The sequence below is a fragment of the Chenopodium quinoa genome, unplaced genomic scaffold (assembly GCF_001683475.1).
Source record: "Chenopodium quinoa cultivar QQ74 unplaced genomic scaffold, ASM168347v1, whole genome shotgun sequence".
NCBI lineage: Eukaryota > Viridiplantae > Streptophyta > Magnoliopsida > Caryophyllales > Amaranthaceae > Chenopodium > Chenopodium quinoa.
In genome coordinates, this window is record NW_018742481.1 from 1 (window position 1) to 24,716 (window position 24,716).

Consider the following 24,716-nt stretch of genomic DNA (forward strand, 5'->3'; position numbering starts at 1 on the left):
AAAGGGTGACGGATCAGCAGCATAACTTAGGATAATTTTTTGGTTACTGAATATATGTAACTAATAAACTTGATGCCCTTATTGCTCACTTTTGACGCGCTAATAATGGAGACAAAGGGATTCTTTGGGTTAATAGCTGGTCAACTTTCATCTCCACCACCTTCCTAATAAATGGCCTGATATAAGAGCTAGGCTAATATAAATGACGCACTTCTGTTCAAAAAGTCTCTTGTATGTATCTCAATCCTCGACTGTTAGTGTCAAGCGTGCTAGAACATCATGATAGTGGTTCTCTGTGTAAGGGATAAGTTCTACCGCATGGTATAGGTAGGATGGAGACCGGATTCTAAGTCGTGCTACAAACAGATTTTTTGAGGGGTTTAGCATGGAAGATATTATGATACGGTTAATGAATAGATGAAGAAGGATTTACCTCAGATTCAACTATCACCCGGCTGTGAAAGGTGCTAGCATACCATGTCCTTTGAAACTAAAATCACAAATAAGGACAGAACATATGTCTGAGATGCGATCATGTAAATTCTAAAGTGAAACCGGTAAAACTAGGATTGGAATTACATTTTTTTTTTTTCCGCTTATTGTGCTCGAGTCCAGTGATGCATTACTAGTACATATGTGGACTGGCTTGAGGCTTGGGTGCCAGAAATGGCACCATGGTTCGCATTTAAACTTGACTGCAAAATCATCGTTTGCAGCAAACAATAAAATGTGCAACTAGCCTAAATAATCCAGTAACTTGTAAGACTACAGGACATATTAAGTAAGCAAGTACAAGTGTACAACGACATGCAAAATTCAAATCATCAAATGGACCAAACATACATGTAAACAGTCTCTCAAAAAGATCCCAAACACAATCTAAAGCATATTTGACACAACTCAATGAAGGGTTTACTATTCTAACGTCACAAGCATCAATAATCATAAAAATAATGTGTATTTTATACAAGTACTTTTATTATTCTTAGTACATTACTACAACTAATTCCTTATCAAAATAGTGTGATGTAATTCATCCAGTGAAATGAATTAGCTAATTCAAATTCTCTTAATTTGTCGAGTTAGCTTATATTATAAACAATTCAGGAGAGGGTAAGACAATTGGGTTGGATTGAATCTCGACAAATGACTAGGGGTGAATGGGTGATTGTGCGGTTGTATTAACTTAAGATGCCTTGAAATCTCTCTTAGGATGACAAAATTTGGTAATTGAGGTGGTCAAATGCACTTGTATGGAAACCCAGCTGCAGTTGGAAAATCCTTCTCTCCATCACCCCCCCCCCCCGCACTAAGGTCAAATAATAATGAAGGCAATGAGCTTAGAAAATTTGTGACCGACTTAGTGAACGTTTTAGCTAGTCCTTTGGTTCTCATGATTGGTTCTCATTTTTGGTTCTCAAAATTGCTTAACATGCATTGTAAATCTTTATAACCTTACTCATAAATGAATAATTGAGCCAAGGCTTGCTTGGTTCATGATTGAAAATGTGATAGTATTTATTGTATACTACTCTACTATTGGGATTTGTACACTTGAGAAGGGTGATGCATCTGCTGCTTATACAAGTTGGTAAGGGAGGAAAAAACAGGGATTTAATTGGTGCCACTTAATAAGGGAGAGGATCAAGCTTGAATTAGCCGTTGAACTTATTAGGAGACTACAACACTTGATGTTGGCTGCTATAATATATCAATCATATCTACATTAATCGAAGATAAATAAGTAGATGTTGCGGGAATCATGTCAGGCTACAATGTAGCGAAAACTTGGACTTGTTTTGTTTGAAAAGAGGCATATATATTTGGGCAGCAGACAAATTATAAACCTAATAAAACATTGATCAATGAATTTGTTTATCGGGAAGCAAGAGCATGTACGGAATATCCTGCTATATAGCAGTCAAATGAATTCTTAGTGCAGGAATTGACCTAATACAGATAAACAAAGATGTTCTACAAGGTTTTAAAATCAAACCCGTTTAGTACTAGAGCTAGTTGCAAGTAATGATGCTTGAGAGAAGCAATCTAAGACTGTCTCAGTAGGAGGGAGCAGCTAAAGCAGCCAACAGAAAACCGAGAATCATATGCTCCTACAGATGGGTCTTGTCCAGATCATCAAAGTAAGGGTGTTCCATAGCTTTCTTGGCTGAGATCCTCTTGGATGGCTCATAGATCAGCATTTTCTGAAAGACAGTATCATTTTGTAAGAATCATCATCAAATAAATGAGGACTAAAGTCTGAAACAGAGAGAGCTCGGTTTCAATACTTACAGATAGCAGGTCGAGTCCATCTTTGTCCAATCCAGGGACAGCCGATGAAATGTCTTTGCGGTTCCATTGAGGGTATTCGTGCCAATCCTTCAATTTGGTCACTCCTGGCCATATTTGCTCATTTGGGGTACCCAACAACCTGTAATTCGCAGTTACAAGGGAATTAGCCACATACTTCTTTAGCTAAAAGTGAGAGAAGAAGGTGCACAACAGACCTGAAAATGTGAAGGAGTTGCTGCAGCTCAGAGTCTCCACAGAAGAGAGCTTGATTGTTCACAAGCTCAGCTGCCATTAATAAACATTCAAACAATAAGTGGTTGGTTTCGCAGCTAGTGTAAAAGCAAAAGATTATTTGACACAAGATCATACCGAATATACAACCAACAGACCACATGTCAACACCACAAGAGTAGTGTGTAGCACCCAGGAGAACCTCAGGAGCTCGGTACCACAATGTCAAGATCTGCAATTTCGCAAAGTAAGGTTCACATCAATAATCATCTATATCAAAATTCCAAAAGTGTTGAACTCTTTCAAAACCTGAACAAATCACAGTAGTTCTGTGAGTGAACAACATAAATCACGTACCTCATGGGTGTACTTCTTGATGGGAATGACAAATGCTCGAGCAAGACCGAGATCAGCTATCTTGAGGGTTGTAGTTTTACGGTCCATCAACAGATTGTGTGGCTTAAGATCCCTACACAACATGAATGACAATAAATGAGATCGTTCATAGACAGAGGGGCAAAGATACACACTTTGTAACACAATGAAAGTAAATGAATTGTGGAACACGAAACAAGACGACGATTGGATACCTGTGAATGACTCCGTGACCATGGCAGAAAGCAACACCTTTACACAGTTGGTACATTAGACTCTGCATCAACCCACACAACCAACATAGAATCCTCAATCAAAACCATCAAATTGAACAACTTCAAAACCTTAGTCAATTAAATAAGACAATGTATTACTCAGAACTATTCCATGGGATAATAGTATACCTTGATAATCGGAGGAGGCACGGTATCCCCGGTATTACGGAAGCTACGGATGTATTTCTTAAGATCAGTGTCCATGTACTCGAACACCAGGTACAGAACAGTCTTACCCTCTTTGTTTTGCCCTTGTTTCACATCCAACAACCTATAAAACATCAACACAAAACCAGAAATCCCTTCAAAACCATATATTATCCACTGAATCTCTAAAAACAATTGACGATCAAACCAGCAATCCAATAAGAATTCCAATTACAGAATACAGCAGAATCATTCAATCAATCGAAATTCAAGTAAGTAATTTGTAAATTGAAAACCCTAGATTGAAGCAGTAATTGTAAAATTCAATCAAAACCACATATTTCCCCTCCTCCCAACACACAACTCCATCAAAACATCACCAACTAAGAAAACCCTAGATTAAATGAAAATGATGAATGAAATCAAACTTCAGATCAGAACGACTTGTGAAACCCTAAGAAAACCCCAATTAAAAAACAATTATAAAGTGGAAACCCTAAAATGATTAAGAGAGAGATAGAAAAACCTGACAACATGAGGATCGCGAGAAAGCATACGAAGCAAAGAAACTTCGCGAAGAGTAGTGGGAGGAACACCTTCATCATCTTCATGAAGACGAGTTTTCTTAAGAGCGACAATTTTACCAGTAGCTTTCTCTCTGGCTCGATAAACTTTGCCATAAGTACCTTCTCCGACCTTCTCAAGCTTCTCAAATGCATCCATGGCGGACAATGCTATCTTCTCTCCTCCACCAGTTGCTTCCATTTTTTTAAAAATTTCCCTCTCTTACCAGATCAGATGATGAATTTTTTGATTTCAGAAAAATAAACCCTAAACTTTGAGAAAAATGCCCCAATTTTCAGTGAGGAGCGTTGTTTGGATTATTAGATCAATTATATATAACTGTTAACCAGGTTCTTTTGTCCCAAAAAATGTAACGGCTCTATTTTCGAAATTCAAAAACGGGGGGCAGAATGTAGGGGGAAACTGGAAAAGAAATATTCGTTGGCATATTGGACTGGATCCACATAATAAACCCATATGGCCCATATTGATAATCCATTAAGCCAAAAATAAATTCAAAAAAATAAAAGGAAAACCACATTTTAAATTCTTGTTTTTATGAAAACCCATCTTTGAAAAAATACAAGTATATTGTAAATAACCACCTAATTCATCACCAACAACATAACAAATGATGATTGAATGGTTTAGAAGCTAAAGCTCATTTTCTTTCAAAAGGTGGTGAATTACAACAAAAAAAATTATTTGAGTGGTTATTTACAATATTTTTTTAAAGGTGGTTTTTGAAAAAAATTTCAAAAAAAGAATCAAATACTACGTAAATTAAAAAAAAAAAAGTGTGGTTTGTCAGAAAAATAAGCAGTTTTAATTGTCAGCTACATACGAAGTAAACAAAAATGCAAATTAAATGACAGTTTCCTAAATAACTCAATCAAAATAGTCAAATATTTTCGTAATAAATCAATAATAGTGAGACCCGCGCATTTAATGAAAAGTTGTTCGCTTTGTTATGAAATTGTCACTTAATCTTTGTTCATCTCGTAGGTGAACTTGGGATTTCTTGTCCAAAAACATATGGTCGCATAATTTGACTATTGGACATAATTGGAGGAATCGCCGAAGAGATTGTTTTACTTGGCATTTAGTCAATCATCTTAAGATGATTTATAACTCTATAAGTTTTTGTACTTTGTATAAAATAAATTAAAATAGCAATACGTGTTACACTTAACCTGTTAAACAGGTTACCAATAGTTACAATACCCTAAAAGAAAAGGTCGGTTTATTTATGAAAGACTGGCGAAAGGTCTTATTATTTTTGACAATTTTCAAAAAAAAAAAAAAAAAAAAAAGTAGACCCAAAAAAAAAGGTGAAAGATTAAATGTTAGTTATATACTCTTAACTATTGGGTCTCAATTTCACCCTTAAAAAATAGTAGGTCTCAATAAGACAATGGTAAAATAGGGACAATTTGGGAGATTAATCGCTGGTGCTCTTGATCATAGAAGTCAGATAAAAAGTACAAGAGATTGCATGCTAGTAATACATTTACAGAAAAAAAAAAAAAAAAAAAAAAAAAAAAAAAACTAATTGCCATCATTAGATCATAATACATAATGCCCTTCCATACTTACAATTTAACACCAACATTCTACAGCAGCTGTAAATGGGAAGTTATTAAGTTTGAAACCTTGAATGAAAAGTCTACAGGCTAAGTCTTGGAGTGTTCTCATACAATTAAGCAAATAAAATCGGAAATAATGATGCCTATGAAAGCATTAAACAACCCTTACAAGGATGCAAGCCGGTTAATGATTTCATCAATATGCTTATCCGTACTGCCCCCCTCGCTGACTGCTTCCCTAGCCAAGGCTTTCCACTTTGCTGCATTCTCCTTAATTTTCTCTGCTCTTTGTCCATGCATAATTTCCTCAAGGCTGTGCTTTATTTCCTCGCAAGTAACAATATTATCCTCATTCTTCTTAGGCCTTATTCCAACACCCCAAACTTGATCAACAAAATGAGCATCAATCAGTTGGTCCATAAATTGTGGCATTGCCAACATCGGAACCCCAAAGCTCAACGCCTCAATTGTTGAATTCCAGCCACAATGGGTTACAAAACATCCCACTGCTTCGTGTGATAGGACATCCAATTGGGCGCACCAAGATATCACCAAACCTTTATCTGATGTTTCACTAATGAAATCTTTAGGGAGCTTTTTCTGCTCACCTTCCCTTACTACCCACAAGAAACTGCTTGGGTTTTGCTTTAAGGCCTCTGCCATTTCTGTCATCTGATCTACGCTCAAACTAGCAGCACTGCCAAATGCAACATACACAACTGAGGCAGCTTGTTTGGCGTTTAACCAGTTCCTGCAAGCCTCATCATTTGGCTTGTAGAGGCTAAAACCATAGTTAACATCATACTCAATACGTTTATCAAGGTATTCAGATGGCAGTGTGGGTCCAATAGTCCTCACATGCCACAGGTTTTTCATCCACTTGACAACCTGCAGTGGTAGTCATATCCTTAATATTAGCAGTGGAACTTCACATAAATGACAAAACAAGATATCTCAAGAAAAGAGTGATACTAAATTATACATTTGGTAAATTATGGGGGTAGATGAAGGTATCATAGGAAACTCTGAAACTCCAAGAAGAAAAGTGACTATGCAAAGCTCATAATGTTTTCTTAGAGTTTAAATGACAGTAATCGCTGAGCTCACGTCAGGTGGCCAAAAAGTTTTTTAGTTTATGACACGCACAAAATGCAAGGAATGGGCCTAGGCCTCCTATTGTGGCTACCTATTCTAGACACAAGAAGCAAGGTTGAGGTTGTTGCAAGATTTGCTGAGCTGTCCCATGCACTGAATTTAAATAACCATTTATGAGTTGTTTGCTGATTCTGTTATTTTATTTTGAGCTTTGCTAGTTCTTCTGTTAGGGAATAAACTTTGTTATGGAGGGGGGAATGAATGTAAGCTGGAAGGTTGTAGAAGGAACTCCTGTATAAATAGGGGGGCTGGGAATACAACTGAATCATCCAGAAAATTGTATTGCAAACTTAGGCTTGGGGGAGAGTGCCTTCCTCTCGAAAGAAGGTTTACTATCAATCAATACACACCCAAGCTTCCCTCCTATATTCTGCATTCCTGTCCCAATTCCCAGTTTCCTTCGTTTCTTTCCTAAGATATTCTGTCTACAAAACGATTTCTAGCAAATTTGGTATCAGAGCAGTACGTTCTGGCGATCGGTGAAGCTCAATCCATGGCTCAATGCGCAGCGAATGGACGATATGGAGACTGAAATCGGTCCTCTCAACTCTCAGTCTTTAAAAATGGCGGAAGCTGTAAATACACTGCGTCACGATGTGACCCAGATGAACCAGCAACTCACTGAGTTGTTGGCCATCACCCGGAGGAATGGGACTGGTCGGGTTAACCGACCCCACGCACCGAACAATCTCTTGGAGGAGTCCTACGGCATGTTCGATGGTCTGGGTCTTTCCTTGACCACGGTGGAAAATAAGCCAGACGCCACCGGTGGTAACACTACTGGATGGCGGTCAAAGAAACTCGACCTGCCGACGTTTGATGGGTCCAACTCGGACGGCTGGATCCTACGTGTCGAACGTTACTTCCACTTCTACCGTCTTAGCGAAGGAGACAGCATTGAGGCGGCGGTGGTGGCCCTCGACGGGGAAGCCCTCCTCTGGTTTCAATACGAACACCGGCGGCGACGCATCCGCAGATGGGCTGAATTGAAGTCCCTGATTCCGCGGAAATTCCGGCCACATGAAGAGGGCGGATTGTATGAACAGTGGATGACCCTCCAGCTGTTAGATATTTAGAGTGTTGATGGTTGCGCACCCGCGAACCATGAAGGAGCGCCCGCGCAAGTTAAGCGCGGCCGCGCAGAGAGCGCGCCTAAACCGCATACTTCTCTGGAATTTGGAACTTTGGAAGGGTAAAGTTGGCGCGCCCGCGACTCCAAGTGGCGCGCCCGCGCGTCCGGTCGCGCCTAAACCGCGCCCCCTACCGCCTTCCTGTGGAAATTTCACATTTCTGATGAGGAGCGCCTGCTCTTAATATAGGAGCGCCCGCTCCACCTGATGGCACGCCCACGCCTCCCTGTTTTGCGGTTTTTTTTTACGGTTGAGTCTTTTATTAAAAGGCTTATTTCGTGAAGAAAAGCATACACTGATTTTCTTCTTCTCTCCAAGCAGTATTCTCTACACTTTTCTCTCAAATTTCTTGCAAACTTTTGTGAGAAAACTCTTTCAATTAATCCAATTTTGTGAATTAGTCATCTTTAATTCGATTCTTAGTGCAAAGAACGATTGACTGTCTTTAATATCTCAAAGAGTATTTCCGGATTAAACCCAAGCACGGTTGTGGGGGAAATTAAACTCTTTAGGAAAGTGTTCACACGCCTAAAACAGTGTATCAAGGATTGAGACTTAAGTGGTCATAGTATTTCTCATGTTCATGTTCGTTCTTAAAGGCTTGGAGTTGAGGCAAGTGTAATATCTTTCACATTAGTGTTTTTCCTAGTATTTTTTGTAATACTTTGATAATTTGGTGTTTGGTTGTAATATTTTGAATAATATTGATTGTTGTATAATCTAGTTGAATTATACTTCATTTTAGGTTTTATTCCCACATTTATTAGTAATTCTTGTCTTGAATTACTGAAAACCTAACAATCTAAAGAGTTTAATCTTTAGCAAGCATGTCTAGTGTGAAAGAATTGACCACAAATTTTGTCAAACTCAAAAAGTTTGACGGTGTGGAGTTTCGAAGATGGAAGAAGAAGATGTATTTTCTTCTTACATCTTTGAATGTAGCCTATGTGATACGTACTCCAAGGCTGGATGAATATGAGAATGAGACCTTGGAATCCGTTCGGGAAAGATCGAAATGGGACAATGATGATTTCATTTGTCGTGGTCATATCTTGAATGGTATGGAGGATGACTTGTTTGATGTTTATCAAAACATCGAGTCGGCCAAGGAGCTTTGAGAGTCTTTGGAGAGCAAGTACATGGCGGAAGACGCTTCAAGTAAGAAATTCTTAGTTAGCAATTTTAATAATTTTAAATTTGTTGATGGTCGGTCCATAATGGACCAATTTCATGAATTGCAACGTATTTATGGTAGCTTGGAACAACATGGAATAGCCATGAATGAGTTGTTTGTTGTTTCTAGCATTATTGACAAATTCCCCCCTAGTTGGAAAAGTGTTAAGCATGACTTGAAACACAAGAAAGAGGACATGACATTGTCCGGTTTAGCCACCCATCTTCAAATTGAAGAAGGGATTCGTGCCATGGAAGGAGCTAAGGATGGAAACCCTAGCACATCTCCCGTGAACATGGTAGATGAAGGGAGAGCTAGTGCATCTACTAGTTGAAAGAGGAAGAATAATAATTCTACCAAAGGAAAGTCCAAAAGGCAAGCAAACAATAACAAGTTTGCTTGTTGGGAATACGGTAAGGTTGGTCACCGCAAGAAGGACTGCTTTTCTTTTAAGAAAAGGATGGAGAAAGCCAAGTAGGGCCGTGCTAATGAAAGCAAGGACCCACCCACCAAAGGTAATCCAATTCATGAGGTTGAATTTAATTCCGGTTTGGATTTAAATGCAACGGATCCTAACATTTTTATGGTGCAGGATGACGACTCATGGTGGATTGATTCGGGGGCTTCAATGCATGTGTGCAAGAGTAAACACTGGTTCAAAACCTTTCAAAAGGTTGTTGATAGAGAAGACCTCTACATGGGGAACAACTCTACCATCAAGGTTCTTGGAAGAGGACAAGTTGAGCTTGTGTTTAGTTCGAGGACTGCAATTATTCTTAGGAATGTTTTGTATGCTCCGGAAATTAGTAGGAATCTTGTATCCGGGCCTACCCTGAATAGTCTTGGCTATAAGCTTGTATTTGAAGCTAATAGATGCATAATTACTAGGGGTGTAACATTTGTTGGTCGTTGTTGTTTAGACAATGGTTTGTTTAAACTTTCTTTGAAAGACAAGTATGTATTTGATGATGGTTTATGTTTGAATGTTGATCTCAATGATAATCATGTTGATTTGAATATGTTTGACTTGTGGCATTCTAGATTAGGACATGTGAATTACAATAAAATGTTTTTCATGTTCAAACAAGAATTGATTCCTTCTTGTGATATTTCTCCTAATAAATGTTCTACTTGCATGTTGAACAAGATCACTAGAACTCCTTTTAAGAGAGTTGAGAGAAGTTCTAATATTTTAGAACTAATTCATAGTGACTTGTGTGGTTTTCATAGTACTTCTTCTTTGGGGAACAAAAGATACATGATTACATTTATAGATGATTATTCTAGGTTTTGTTATGTGTATCTTTTGCATTCCAAAGATGAAGCTTTAACAAAGTTTGATAATCATAAAAGAAAAGTAGAATTGCAAGTAGATTCATCTATTAAGAAAATGAGAACTGATAAGGGAGGGGAATACTATGATCCAGCATATTTCCAATCTTTGGGTATAATTCATGAGACTACAGCTGGTTATGCACCACAATCAAATGGTGTAGCTGAAAAGAAAAACAGAAGTCTTGAAAAAATAGTTAATTCCATGTTATCTTACTCTGGTTTGAGTGAAGGGTTCGGGGGTGAAGCAATGTTGACAGCTTGTCACATTCTTAACCGGGTTCCCACTAAGGGAAAAGAATCTACTCCGTATTAACTTTGGTACAAAAGAAAACCAAACTTGAAGTATCTCAAGATTTGGGGTTGTAGGGCAATCGTTAGAGTGCCCGGCAACAAGAAAAGAAAGCTCAGTGAAAGGGGCTTGGATTGCATATTTATAGGTTATGCTGAGCATAGCAAAACCTATAGGTTCTATGTAATAGAACAAAATGACTATATATCGATTCATTCGGTTATTGAGTCAAGAGATGCAATATTTGATGAAAATTGATTTTCATCAATGAGTAGACCGAAAGATCTACAAATCAATGCCAATGATAGGAAGTTAGTAGAGTTGAATGATCAACTTGAAACTCATGAAAGTACATTCGATAATGAGAATGTTGAAACTCCTCAAGTGAGAAGAAGTACTAGGGAAAGGAAAATTAGGAATTCTCTAGATGACTTCATAATTTATTTAGTTGAAGGGTCTAAGGATGTCCTTAGTTCTACTACTCCATATTGTTTCAACGTGGATAGTGACCCAAAGACTTATAGCGAGGCAATATCTGGTCAAGATAGTGTATTTTGGAAGGAAGCTATAAATGATGAGATGGATTCCATCATGGGAAATAATACTTGGGTCATAGAGGATTTACCTCCCGGTTGCAAACCTCTTGGTTGCAAGTGGATTTTCACTAGGAAAAGGAGACCGGATGGCTCCATAGTGAAATTTAAAGCCAGATTGATTATCCAAGGCTTTAGGCAATAGCATGGTGTTGATTATTTCGATTCCTATGCACCGGTTGCAATAATTACCTCGATAAGGTTATTGATTGCAATGGCTTCGGTATACAATCAAGTGATTCATCAAATGGATGTCAAAACGACATTCCTTTATGGAGATCTAGAGGAAGAAGTGTACATGAAACAACTCGAAGGGTTTGTTTTGGAAGGACAAGAAGATAAGGTGTGCAAATTGGTTAAGTCATTGTATGGACTTAAACAAGCACCAAAAACAGTGGCATCGGAAATTTGATGACACGATTTTGTCCTTTGGATTCAAAGTGAATCAAGCTGATAAGTGTATATATAGCAATTTTGATGACAAAGGTCATGGTGTCATCATTTGTCTATATGTTGATGATATGCTTATCTTTGGTACAAGTCTACAACAAGTAGAATTGACCAAGGAATTCTTATCCTCATCTTTTCAGATGAAGGATTTGGGGGAGGCGGATGTCATTTTGGGCATCAAGATTATAAGGGACAATGGAAGACTTATTCTAAGTCAATCTCATTACACTGAGAAGATGATCAAACGGTTTAATATGTTTGATAAGTGTCCTGTAAACACCCCCATGGAACCTAATGTTAAATTAGTTAAGAATTCGGGGAAAACAATTTCCCAATTGGAATAGATAATTGGATCCTTGATGTATGCCATGACTAGTACAAGACCGGATATTGCATTGGCTGTGGGGAAACTAAGTAGATTTACTAGTAACCCGGGTGCACAGCATTGGTTTGCAGTTCGAAGGGTCTTGAGGTACCTTAAGGGTACGTTAGACTATGGTCTAACTTATAGTGGATTTCCTCCGGTTTTAGAAGGATATTCTGATGCAAGTTGGATCACTTACAAAGAGGATGACTCTTCTGTAAGTGGTTGGGTATTCATGTTTGGGAGAGGTGCCATTTCATGGTCTTCCAAGAAACAAACTTGCATTGCCGATTCCACCATGGCAGCGGAGTTTATAGCTCTTGCTTCAACTAGTAAGGAAGCTGAGTGGTTGAGGAATCTCATGATAGAGTTGCCTTTATTGCCTAAGCCGATGCCACCGGTGGCAATCCATTGCGATTCCAATTCGGCGTGGATAAAGGCTTATAGTCAAGTGTACAATGGTAAGTCTCGACATATTTCACTTAGGCATAGCCTAGTGAAAGAGCTTATCAATGATGGGGTCATAAGTCTTGACTATGTTCCAACAAAGTTAAATTTGGCGGATTGCTTTACTAAAGCAATGCCAAGGCATTCCATCATATTTGCCATGAATGGAATGGGTTTATGTCCAAAAACACAAATTTGTGAAACCCAATCTAACGCTTGAAGAAACATCAAGTCTTAGATTCAATGTGGTTGAATTGCATTTTTTATGTTTGTTAGCAATGTTTGTTGACCCATGTTGCTATGTTACTTGTGATGTGTAAGGTAGCGTCTATTCAAAGTTCTCAAAGATCTAGAGTTGAGAAGCTCTAGATGACGGTGTCTTGTCACAAGGGCACTATTACGTATATGAGAACCTACCTATATAAGTTCGAAGTTTAGCCGCTTCAAGAAGTCTAGATGGACATATAGACTTTGATGAACTTATGAAAGATACGGACACATGGCTGTATAAAAGTGTCAAGTGATGATTAATTTGATTTGTCTTGTGTGTACTTCACCTTCGAATGATTGGATATATCCGTGTGATTCAATCCATATGGAAATCATGGGATATGATAATCGTTAAGTGTGTTGTACTAGGTGTCAATTCAATCCGAAGGGACATTGGCATTTATGCATGAGATGTGGTTTAAATGTTAGAAGTGGAGAATGTTTTAAAGGAACACTCTAAATGGGGGAGGATTGTTAGATATTTAGAGTGTTGATGGTTGCGCGCCCGCGAACCATGAAGGAGCGCCCGCGCAAGTTAAGCGCGGCCGCGCAGAGAGCGCGCCTAAACCGCTTTTTTTTATCTGGAATTTGGAACTTTGGAAGGGTAAGGTTGGCGCCCGCGCGTCATTTGGCGCGCCTGCGCGTCCGGTCGCGCCTAAACCGCGCCCCCTACTGCCTTCCTATGGAAATTTCGCATTTCTGATGAGGAGCGCCCGCTCCACCTGATGGCGCGCCCACGCCTCCTTGTTTTGCGGTTTTTTCTGACGGTTGAGTCTTTTATTAAAAGGCTTATTTCGTGAAGAAAAGCATACACTGATTTTCTTCTTCTCCCCAAGCAGTATTCTCTACACTTTTCTCTCAAATTTCTTGCAAAATTTTGTGAGAAAACTCTTTCAATTAATTCAATTTTGTGAATTAGTCATCTTTAATTCGATTCTTAGTGCAAAGAACGATTGGCTGTCTTTTGTATCTCGAAGAGTATTTCCGGATTAAACCCAAGCACGATTGTGGGGAAATTAAACTCTTTAGGAAAGTGTTCACACGCCTAAGACAGTGTATCAAGGATTGAGACTCAAGTGGTCATAGTATTTCTCATGTTCATGTTCGTTCTTAAAGGCTTGGAGTTGAGGCAAGTGTAATATCTTTCACATTAGTGTTTTTCTTAGTATTTTTTGTAATACTTTGATAATTTGGTGTTTGGTTGTAATATTTTGAATAATATTGATTGTTGTATAATCTAGTTGAATTATACTTCATTTTAGGTTTTGTTCCCACATTTATTAGTGATTCTTGTCTTGAATTACTCAAAACCTAACACCAGCAAGGCTCGATGACGGTGGCGGAGTACAATCGAAAGTTTGTCGAACTCATGGCGCCGCTAGAAACGGTGGCCTAAGTTGTGGCTTTGAGCAAATATATGACCGGTCTGAATGGAGATGTGCGCTCGGAGGTCAGTATGTTGAGACCTTGCGATCTGGACGATGCTATTGAGCTTGCTATTTCAGCTGAGGAGAAACTAAGGTATGGGCTCAATATTAATGGGCCAGATGCAAAAAACCCAAGAAATAATACCTACCCAAGAAATACCCCCAAACTGGCCCACTCTTCTACTCCCAGGCAATACTTATCCCACACAAACACCTACCCTATTACCACCTCAGACACAATAACCCCAAACACAAACCGTAACCCAGGAGGAATAAGGAGATTAAGCGAGAGAGAGATCCAACAAAAGAGAGAGCAGGGACTCTGCTTCCGTTGTGACGAGAAATGGACTACAACTCATTGTTGTAAGAAGCGGGAACTGAGTGTGTTAATGGCGGTGGACGAGGAGGAAGATGCCATAGAAGATGAGCCACCGTCCGATGATGCGGTGTCGGAACTTGTGGCGACGCCGGCGGCTGCACTAGCCATGGTATCCCTAAATTCCGTAATGGGGCTATCTAACCCTAAAACTATGCGGTTGGTCGGCTCCATCAAAGGCAAGAAGATGGTGGTCATGGTTGACCCGGGGGCGACCCACAACTTTCTCTCGGACCAGGCGACACAATTTATTGGCGGTGCAAGGTTTAGTCACGCTGGGGAATGGTGAAGCAGTCTATGGGAGAGGCGAATGCAAAGGGGTGGAGTTATATTTATCCGGGCTCAATGTGGTTGAGGACTTCCTCGTGCTACCCTTGGGAAGTTCAGATGTGATACTGGGGATTCAGTGGTTGGAGAAACCGGGTACAATTTCCACAAATTGGAAAACCCAAATTATGAAGTTCAATCTGGGAAATCAGGAGGTCATTCTTAAGGGAGATGCCTCCTTGGACCGTTCCTGCATTTCTCTTAAGGCTATGTTCCGGACACTTCGAAAGGAAGGAACCGGATTTTTGGTTGAGTTCAACGTTTTATCCTCATAAAAGGGTGAAAATATGGCAACTCCAGTCATTGCACCAGGACTCCAGAATGTATTAGCCGAGTTCCAGGAGGTATTCAACATGCCTGAGGGGCTACCTCCTCAAAGGAGCACTGAGCACTCGATTACATTGAAGGAGGGGACTGATCCCATAAGTGTACGCCCTTTCCGTTACCCCAAAGTCAGAAGACCGAAATAGAGCGGCTAGTCTATGATATGATCAAGGCGGGAATAATCCAACCCTTTACCAGCCCGTATTCTAGCCCGGTGCTTCTGGTTAAGAAGAAAGACGGATCGTGGAGAATCTGCGTCGACTATCGGGCCCTCAACAAGAGTACTATTCCGGACAAATTCTCTATTCCGGTAATAGATGAACTACTGGATGAATTACAAGGAGCCCAGATTTTCTCTAAGCTGGACCTTAAATCGGGGTATCATCAGATTAGGGTTCGAAGGGAGGATGTACCCAAAACCGCCTTCCGCACTCATGATGGGCACTATGAATTTTTGGTGATGCCATTTGGCCTCACCAACGTTCCCGCCACCTTTCAGTCGCTCATGAATGAGGTATTCAGACCTTACCTCTGGAAGTTCGTGTTGGTCTTTTTTGATGACGTGTTGGTATATAGTAAGACGGTGGAAGATCACCAACATCACCTTTCAGTAGTACTGGGAGTCTTACGGAAGAACCACCTATATGCCAATCACAAGAAATGTGAATTTGGGCAAACACGCATAGCTTATCTTGGCCATGTCATCTCAGGCAAAGGGGTTGAAGTGGATCAAGAGAAAATCCAGGCAATGTTGTTATGGCCTCAACCTCGAAATTTGAGAGAGCTTAGAGGGTTCTTGTCTCACAGGGTATTACCGGAAATTCATCCGAAATTACGCCCACATTGCCCAACCTCTCACAGCTCAATTAAAGAAAGACCAGTTTGGGTGGTCACGAGAGGCAACAACAACTTTCCAAAGTCTGAAAACGGCCATGACTCAGGCTCCGGTTTTGGCCATGCCCAATTTCAGTGAGACCTTTATTGTAGAGACTGACGCTTGTGGTCATGGGGTGGGAGCAGTGTTAACTCAGAAGGAACACCCGGTTGCTTTTTCAGCCGAATGTTGGGTACCAAGGCAGCTGGGAAACCAATTTATGAGAAGGAACTCATAGCCATTGAATGGGCAGTTGAAAAATGGCAGCATTATGTGTTGGGCAGAACGTTTATTGTCCGCACCGATCAAAAAAGTCTGAAGTTCTTCCTTGAGCAATGAGAGGTACGGCAGGCTTATCAGAAATGGGTGGGAAAATTGCTGGGATACTCCTTTGAGATTTAGTATAAACCAGGCTCCAGTAACAAAGTAGCAGATGCTCTATCCCGGGAATTTCCTCCTGACATTGAGTGCTCGTCCTTAGTATCGGTCTGTGGTTTTCAGTGGGAACAAATCCGGCAAATCATACAACAAGATCCCTTTATCTAGAGGCTGACAGAAGAACTCAAACAAGGGAAACAGCCCCTTAAATGGTTTACACTGGAAAACAACATCTTGCTGTACAAGGGGCGCATTGTCATACCAAAGAAATCAGCCCTCCCCTCTGCCCTCTTAAAAGAATATCATGACTCTCCAGTGGGTGGCCATGCTGGGGAATTCAAAACATACCAACGACTTGCTGCTGAGTGGTATTGGGTGGGCATGAGAAAGGATATTCTGAAATATGTTCGAGGCTGCACAATCTGTCAACAGCACAAGGCAGCAACAGTCAGCCCCTTGGGACTGTTGCAGCCCCTTCCAATCCCTGATAAAGTTTGGGAGGATATTTCTATGGACTTTGTGGAGGGGCTACCAGTCTCTCACGGGTGGGATACTGTGCTGGTTGTGGTGGACAGGCTCTCTAAGTATGCCCACTTTGTATTGCTAAAACACCCTTTTACGACTCCCGGGGTAGCGCAAGCCTTTGTGAGAGAGGTGGTTCGACTACATGGTATCCCTAAATCTGTTGTCTCTGATCGAGATAAAGTCTTTATAAGCAATTTTTGGAACGAACTCTTCAAACTCCAAGGCACCCAACTGGCAGAAGCACTGCATATCACCCACAGTCCGATGGGCAGACCGAGGTGCTTAACAAAGGTCTGGAAGCATATTTGAGGTGTTTTGTGAATGAGAAGCCGAAATCATGGTCCAAATGGGTACCATGGGCTGAATACTGGTACAATACTTCTTTCCATACCGCTACTCTCCACACCCCATTCAAGGTTCTCTATGGGAGAGACCCCCCGCATTTGGTCAGGTACCAAATGGGTACAACCTCAAATCCTACTGTGGAGGAGCAGCTTGTTGAAAGGGATGCAACACTGGATGATCTGAAATTTCATCTTTTACGCGCACAGAACTATATGCAGGCTTATGAGAACAAGAAGAAGAGAGAGGGGCAGTTTGAAGTTGGTGACTGGGTGTATCTTAAACTGCAGCCCTATAGGCAGAGCTCAGTAAGAAACAAAGGGAACATGAAACTGGCTCCACGATATTATGGCCCTTATGAGGTGATTCAGCGCTTTGGACAGGTAGCCTATAAGCTCAATCTGCCAGATGGAACCCGTATTCATCCGGTCTTTCATATCTCCCAGCTTAAGAAAGCGCAGGGGCAGTCCTTTGTTCCTACTCCTCTCCCACCTCAACTCACTGCTGATATGGTATTGGAGGTAGAACCTGACTCCATTCTGGGGATCAGGCACATAGGCACTGAGCAGCAACCTGATTCGGAAGTCTTGGTCAAATGGAAGAATTTACCTGAGTTTGAAGCTACCTGGGAGCAGCTTTCAGACCTGACCAGCAGGTTCCCAGACTTCCACCTTGAGGACAAGGTGAAACTGGTTACGGCGGGTACTGCAAGGAATCGGCCTAGGCCTCCTATTGTGGCTACCTATTCTAGACGCAAGAAGCAAGGTTGAGGTTGTTGCAAGATTTGCTGAGCTGTCACATGAGCTGTCCCATGCACTGAATTTAAATAACCGTTTATGAGTTGTTTGCTGATTCTGTTATTTTATTTTGAGCTTTGCTAGTTCATCTGTTAGGGAATTAAGTTTGTTATGGAGGGGGGAATGAATGTAAGCTGGAAGGTTGTAGAAGGAACTCCTGTATAAATTGGGGGGCTGGGAATACAACTGAATCATCCAGAAAATTGTATTGCGAGCTTAGGCTTGGGGGAGAGTGCCTTCCTCTCGAAAGAAGGTTTACTATCAATCAATACACACCCAAGCTTCCCTCCTATATTCTGCATTCCTGTCCCAATTCCCAGTTTTCTTCGTTTCTTTCCTAAGATATTCTGTCTACAAATCGATTTCTAGCACAAAATTACTAAATGCAACTTGGGTCTCTAATACAGATGGTGGAGGTGAAGGATTGATTATTTGGTTCACATGTTATACTGATGCCAATTTTTGGACCTTGGCTGTTTCATACATGAATACATAGATTGTCTACTAGTGTAAAGTACTGATATGAAAACAAAACAAATCTCGAACATAATAGGCAGAACCTGCCTACTAATAGTCTCTCAGATTAAACATTGGTGAGCATTCATATCACGCACACATTGACAATCATTACTGTTAACTACAAGGTAAATTTAGCATTGGCATATATGCACCATGCAAGGTGCAAATTCTGTACTCTATGGGGGATGCCAAATTAGATAATACATGGTAGTTTGATTAACATATTCGAAATAGAGACTCTCATACATGTCCTTTCCTTTTGGTTGAATGTTCTTATTTTGTTTGCAAAGGTAAAAAAAAGCTTAGTTTTTTAGGCCTCATTTTCCATTTTTCTCATGCAGCTTAGATCTCACAGTTACGTTAAATACATGCCACGGATTCACAGAAGCATGTGGGAACAATGTTTGAAAAGAGGGCAGTGGCAATGAAGCCTAATGTGCTGCCCAAGACCCTAGAAAAATCTGACAAACACTGAGGTGCACAAAAAGGCACATTGGCTACAATAATTTCTTGTCTCTGCAATCTGTTTTTGTGCAGAGGTTTTTTTTTTTTTTTTTTGTACAAGCTGTGACTCACTTTAATGAGTACCTAAACTCTAGGACCCTTATCAGCAAGCTATTGCCCAAGTGTGCCATGAACCTTTTCTAACATTGACTGGGAATGAGCAAAGTTTGTTACCCTGACAGTCTTGGAGGAAATATGTTCAATGTTTATAACTTTGTTTTCCTGACAGTCTCGGAGTATTACGCAACTAAACCCATCTAAAGCAACAATAGCCAAAACATCATATCATAACCATATAATTCCTACTTGCAAGGGACTTCTCCTATCCATAACAAAAAAAAATATAAAAACTCTCAGCTATTAAAACCTTGTACCAGAAGATGCAGGACTCCACCAGAGGCCCAATTGGCTCATCAGCTGAGCGAACCGAATTCCCCTTACCAATCACTATGAGTCTGTCATGAGATTGAGCACTGCAAGGCAATGCAATCTTGACAAATGACATAGATGTGGATCTCCCTGAGTTTTGGCTTTTGAGGGAATGCTAAGGGCCTAATGACTCTCAAACCTCTTCTGATGTTTATCCACAATAATATTAAGTGTGAATCTTTGCTGCTATTACTTGATAGAGCCTAAAGTGGCTGATCTCCTAATGAAGTGATTGTTTCACTACCCATTATTACTCCCCTTGGTCCGGATTTACTTGTCACATTACTAATTCAAATTACAAGATAGAGTTGTCATATTATTACACCCCACAATCCAGATTAAATTGTCACAATACTAATTCACACGAACACTATCTTCAAACTCGTAATTAAAGCAATAAGAACAAATTAAAATCCAACAAAAAGGGGGAAAAGAAGTAACCTCATCCTCAAGTTGATCAAAGGAATTGAAGAGAACCCAATCAGCAAGATGAAGATTCTCCATAGACACAAGCACCATTCGAATGAGAAGATGAATCGGCTTTTTACCAAAATCAGCACCTGAATAATCGGAATTCGAGGAAGTGGAAGACAAATATTGCAGGCCAGGCAGGCCTTTCAGCAGCTCCTCCTCTGACAGAATCGGTACCGACAAAGGAGGATCAACAAATACATCGGCAGCAGCAACATGAGGATACTCCTGCAGAAACAAAGGGTAAAAAGACGCTACATAAGCGCAGCCCTGAGTAACAAAAGCTGCAGTCAGTACATTACATTTCTTGGCCACATCCAATGCCCACTCCATATTAGCGTCGTAAATCAGCAAACATTTGGTACCAGATGATCTGCTGAGAGTCGCAGTAATAAGGCGGTCGAGTTGGACTGATGCTTCGATCTTGAACTTGTTCATTCGGGCTTGGAAGTTGAGTCCGGTTTCGTTGGAGTCATCGTAAATGGTTTCTAAACGAATGAAGTTGAAGTCGTTGTTAGAGTTGGACATCTTTTGGGTGGTGGAAAGGGCGGTGGCAAGTGTGATTTGAATGCTATCATTGCCTTTGTACGCTAAACGTTTGGCGAATTGTAACATGGTGTTCATATGACCTTGGCTGTGAAATGGCATCACTATTACCTCCATTGATTATGATGATCTTGGTTTCTCAATCTATGGAGTTTTATCCAAGTCAACTACCTTTTTTGGGATTGAATTGATAATCTTGAAGAGGTAAATTGATAGTTATTCTTTCTACTTCTTGTGTTCCTTGTGCCTATAAAAGTAGAAGCTTGTTCACGAGGATCTCGTGGTACTCCACGGTTGGCTGCATCTTACTTTGATTTATATAATTACTTAATTAGTTATAAAGAGTGTGATGAGAATTGACGAGGATGTACTCGTGTTATTATCTTAATAATAAATCAACTTAAAATCTCTATCAACATGACATTTTTATAAATAAATCAACCTAAAATCTTTATGAACATGACATTTCTGTAAATAAATCAACATTAGTGGATCCACATTTAATAAAAAATTGTTGATTTATTTATAAAAATGCCACTAGATAAACATTAAACTTGTATTTTCTCCAGAACAACATGGTTGAGAATGGTGCCAAGTAGTTTCTTAGGATGAATAAAGGCATAAAGCCTTTTAGGCTATAGTAAGAGTTTGTTTCTTTTCATTTGTTTTGTTAGTGGTTAGTTTGTGCTTTCGGGGCTTGTCTCTCTCTTTCACCAAAAATTTAAATTTAAAAAAAAAAATCGATGAGGATTGAGCAATTGGCTATGAAAGTTTTGCTTTTGTATTCTTTTATTTGGGTAAAAAAGAAAGGAGTGTGGTTGTGAATTGCGATGGTTGTTTTTTTTTTTTTTGACAAAGAGAACTATATAAATAAAGGCAGAATTACAACCTAAAAAAGCTAAGCAGCACACCTAAACAAACCCTGAAATAGGGCTTGCTACTAACCATTACAGGAAGAACGAAGAGAACAAAATACCTAAAAAGTCTTGCAGCATACCAATAGCTGCGGAGCCTGGACAACCAAGAGGACTGTATCACATCCACGTTGTGGACTAAGAGAAGCCAAATGAACTGAAATATTCTAGATGGACCAAGAGCGCAGGACATAATCATTGAAGAAACCTGGAACTGGCACTGACACCGAAGGAAACTCATGATGGAAGTTGTTATTAGACGGGAAAACCGGAAATTGTGATGGTTGTTGATGGAGGATGGGTGTTAGGGTAATGCTTTGACAACTTTTAACAATTTGCACACTCAAGATAATTTGAGCATTTGATTAAATAAGACTTTAAATCCTATTTTTTTTTTTAAAAAAGACTTTAAATCAATAGGGGAAAAAAACTTAGAGATGGAAAATGGGCGGTGTGGATACCCCCTGTTCCCCTCCCTGATATCCATATCCATCTAACATTTTTATACCCATTACCTCCTTACTACTCATAACGAGTATGACTTTTGATATCCATACTAATTCACTACTCACCAAAAGCCATACTCATACTCGCTCGAATAGAGACTTATGTGGTACGAAATTTGCAAAATTATACCCACCTGTCATCCCCAATACTAATACCAACTATGTGTTATCCACTTATCCTAATACTTGTACAATCAAAGTGTCATCAATTCCAAAATACTCTCATTAGTCATTAGTTAGTTAATTTTTATAATGATGTTTATGGTATTATATGTTTCTAAATGGTGTGTATGTAATTTTATGGAAATTTTGTCTAGAACTACCCGCAAGATAGGGTTATTTGTGAACAACTACCCATTTTTTTATTTGTTTAGAACTACCCGCAAGTTTGAAAACGTTTGGGTAGCACCACCCATAAACGTTTTTCGTCCAATTTACACGTTATTGGGGTCCACTTTTTAACTTTTCCCACCCAATTAACTCTCCCCCCCCCAACTACCTTCTCTCCTCCTCTCTCCTCTATAATTTTTTTTTCCCTCCATTGTCACTCAAAAAATCTGATTGAAGAAATCAAGCAATTGAACACAAATTTAGGTAACCTTTCACACTTTCCTTCTAATTCATTATTTTTCGCATTTGTTTACAAGGTTTAATTGAATGCAATTAAAAGAATTAGGGTTTAAATTACTGATTCAGATAAGGGTTTATGTGTTCAATCAAATTTGGGGGTTTTGATTTCTAGGGTTTGGGGGTTCAATTGAGTTATGGGAATCAGTTATTTTGTATTTGAGATTGAATTTTGAAGCATTTTAATTACTAATTGACATTGTAATTGGTAGGATGTCCAATTCTTCATACTACTCCGCTACGCAATATCATCCAAACAAGTGCGATTGTGGCATTCCACCAAAATTGGAGACGTCGTAGACTACAAAAAAAACCCTGGGAGAAGATTTTTGGCTTGTAAATTCTATGATGCTGCATCTGGTAGAAGAGGATGCAATTTTTTCAAATGGATTGATGAAGAAATACTTGAGTGGCAGAGGGTTGTTACTAATCAACTTGTGTTGGACAAAAAGCTGATGAAAAATGAGATTGTTTTACTGAAACAACAAGTTTGCCTGCTTCAAGACCAAAAGGCAAGGGTGGAGATTGAAAAAAAAAGACTTAACAAGAAATGCAAGACACTTTCTGCTGCTATGAAGAAGGCAAAGGCAGGTGATAGGGATGGCATATCAGGCAGGTGATTCTGGTGGTGATAATTGTTATTAATGGATTGGTGTTAGTGTATTTGGGAAGGACATTGATGTAGTAGGCAATTAGTTAGTGATGGGTATTACATTTGCAATGTATTAGTGGCGGCATATGTCATAGATTTTGGTATGTAAACAAAGTGCAATTGTTGACCTTTATCAATTTTAGGTTGTAATATTGTCATGACAATGAAATGGAATGGTGTTTTGATTACTAACTTTACAATGCAATTTAAGGCATAAATTTTGAGCACATTCATACTAAAAAAGCCTTGCATTTCATCATCCAAAATAATTACAAGGCCAAAGTGGATTTGTTCATCAACACTTAATAAAATATAGGCTACAACAATGTAATATTAGGTTGAAGTACATGTAGCCCCACAAAATGTATAAGGATTGTTCTTAACACAAAATACAGAAAATAACCTAATCACATCATAATCTATGGCTTCCACACATGCCGATTCTTCATTTTTTGACTTAATTGGAAGCTTTGCTTTTGATTGTGCTGCCTTGGACTTCCCTGTGTCATTGTCTAAGGCAGGGGCTAGGGTGTTGGGGTTGGTTGAGTAGGTTGTGGTGGACCAGAAGCTACACCCTGTGAGCTTTGCTGAGATGGATCAGTTTGTGATGTGGATGTGCCAGTTTGATAGTTAATCTTACCCTGAGAAAGAAAATTAAAACAATTTATAACACATTTAGAGCATGGTTTATTAACCTTAAAAGATACAACCCAGCTTGAGTCCCCACATACCTTTTTCACAACTCTTTCCCAATTCTTTTGCATTTGTAATACATTCAAGGGTTCATTGATGGGGGTTTGCCACCTAAGTCAATCTCTTTGGCTGGAGGTGGATTCTTGAACTTGTTCTGATAATGCCCTGGCTGTCCATAGTTTGAGCACTTTGGCAGTTTCTTAGCTCTTTGGCACTCCACAGCTTCTTCCCTCTCACCAATTTCCTGCTTCCTTTTCTTGTGGAAGGGTCTGCCTGGCATTTTCCTCATTACAGGTGGTATGGGTTGCATCATATTAAGCCTTTTCTTCCATTGTTTCATGCCAAGCATAGGACTGATACATGGTGTGTATGCCTCTAAGTATCTGTCCTTACTATAGAAATCATCAACAAAGTCCTCTGGCCTGAGTCTTTTCTTAATAATGCAAGCCCAAGCATGTGCACAAGGGATCCCAGTAAGCTCCCATCTGAGGTAGCTACATGTTCTCTCCCCAAATTGACTACATATATGTCATTATAGTAGTCCACTTCCCAAATGTCCAGCCTATAAGGAATTACATCATAGTTGCTAGCCAATTGTGACAAATTGGAAGACCTTGGCAACGTAAGGCATAAATTTGCCTTCATGACTTTGCACATCATCCCATTTCTCAGTGTTTCTCTTCATCACATACCTCCTAATCCATTCTAGGCATGTAATTATTGGTTTCTTGCATCTCTCAACACAGTATTAAAGCTTTCACATATGTTGTTTAACAGCATATCAGACTTGCTATATGTGGAGAATGCA

At 39.7% G+C, this 24,716-nt stretch overlaps 2 protein-coding genes across 2 annotated transcripts; both read right to left on the reverse strand.

Annotated features, from left to right (window-relative positions):
* Positions 1 to 1,842: 1,842 nt before the first annotated feature.
* On the reverse strand, positions 1,843 to 4,402 carry LOC110719073 (cell division control protein 2 homolog D-like). The gene is made up of 8 exons (XM_021897982.1): positions 3,847 to 4,402; positions 3,303 to 3,444; positions 3,114 to 3,175; positions 2,881 to 2,992; positions 2,662 to 2,755; positions 2,508 to 2,577; positions 2,293 to 2,431; positions 1,843 to 2,204 (listed from the first exon to the last, which is right to left on the reverse strand). The coding sequence occupies exons 1-8, from the start codon at positions 4,083 to 4,085 to the stop codon at positions 2,112 to 2,114; spliced, it is 951 nt and encodes a 316-aa protein (XP_021753674.1). The 5' UTR covers positions 4,086 to 4,402; the 3' UTR covers positions 1,843 to 2,111.
* A 919-nt stretch (positions 4,403 to 5,321) lies between these two features.
* LOC110719072 (UDP-glycosyltransferase 74E1-like) lies at positions 5,322 to 20,804 on the reverse strand. The gene is made up of 2 exons (XM_021897981.1): positions 19,941 to 20,804; positions 5,322 to 6,358 (listed from the first exon to the last, which is right to left on the reverse strand). The coding sequence occupies exons 1-2, from the start codon at positions 20,631 to 20,633 to the stop codon at positions 5,636 to 5,638; spliced, it is 1,416 nt and encodes a 471-aa protein (XP_021753673.1). The 5' UTR covers positions 20,634 to 20,804; the 3' UTR covers positions 5,322 to 5,635.
* Positions 20,805 to 24,716: the final 3,912 nt, after the last annotated feature.